Here is a 1,014-nt window from a genome sequence, read left to right as displayed (position 1 = left end):
TTAGAACATCGCCATGGGATCCAAAAGAAAATCTGCCTTATGACTATGCTCGCATCTATCAGTTTCAGAACTTTGATCGGACAAAACGGCGAATCGTTTCGGAGGCCAAAGACGTTGATGGATTTAAGGTAAAATGTCTGATTCCCAACTGAAAAAGGTTGTAAATTACGGATGTACTTATTTAGCACGGCGCTTACGTAACAATATACATCATAAATGTACCAGGCGAAAAGTGGCGAGCTTATATATCGGCTCGTAAGTGCAATATCTTGGTGATATATGGGCTACTCCCTCATGAACATCAAATGTCTGTGGTGAACGTTGTACTCAAACGGTTACCCGACTCAGAGGCCCCAATAAAATCGAAAGAGACCTTAATCATACAGTGTGGTTATCGCCGTTTTATTGTTAATCCCATCTTCAGTCAACACACCAATGGCGATAAGCACAAAGTAAGCCAAAATACCAAAATTATTAAAACGAAAGTACTAAATCGTTTGCATAATTTTATTTTTTTTTTTTATAGTACGAACGCTACTTTCGGCCACATACAACAGTATGTGCTACATTTTTTGCGCCAATACAGTTCCCTCCTGCACCTGTGTTAGCATTTAAATTAAATCCTGATTCAACTTTAGCGTTGGTTGCACGCGGTTGTCTGTTATCTTGTAATCCTGATCGTGTTGTGCTTAAGCGCATCGTTTTGAGCGGACATCCAATGCGTATCAACCGCAAATCGGCCACTGTACGTTATATGTTCTTCAATAAGGAAGATGTGGATTACTTTAAGCCGGTTAAGCTACGCACAAAATGTGGACGCTTGGGGCATATAAAGGAATCCCTAGGAACACACGGACATATGAAATGCGTATTTGACGGGCAGCTTCGCTCGTATGACACAGTTTTTATGTATCTCTACAAACGAGTTTATCCTAAATGGACCTATGAGGAATGCTTAATACGCTGTGAAAAGGACGAGGAAAACCCTGAGGATGTAAAAATGGAATAATTCAA

The 1,014-nt window shown here is 40.2% G+C and overlaps 1 protein-coding gene across 1 annotated transcript; it reads left to right on the top strand.

Moving 5' to 3' along the window:
• Positions 1–5: 5 nt before the first annotated feature.
• Positions 6–1,009, top strand: LOC108357856 (pre-rRNA-processing protein TSR1 homolog; the record flags this gene model as incomplete). Its single annotated transcript, XM_017608926.1, has 3 exons — positions 6–128; positions 186–452; positions 527–1,009. Coding segments are annotated over 3 exons (873 nt in total), but the record flags the coding sequence as incomplete, so codon positions are not given.
• Positions 1,010–1,014: the final 5 nt, after the last annotated feature.

The sequence above is a fragment of the Rhagoletis zephyria genome, unplaced genomic scaffold (genome assembly GCF_001687245.7).
Source record: "Rhagoletis zephyria isolate East Lansing unplaced genomic scaffold, Rhagoletis_zephyria_1.1 Rzeph_scaffold_85758, whole genome shotgun sequence".
Lineage (NCBI taxonomy): Eukaryota > Metazoa > Arthropoda > Insecta > Diptera > Tephritidae > Rhagoletis > Rhagoletis zephyria.
The sequence above is the reverse complement of the archived record's forward strand: the minus strand, read 5'-3'. Positions and strand labels throughout refer to the sequence as shown.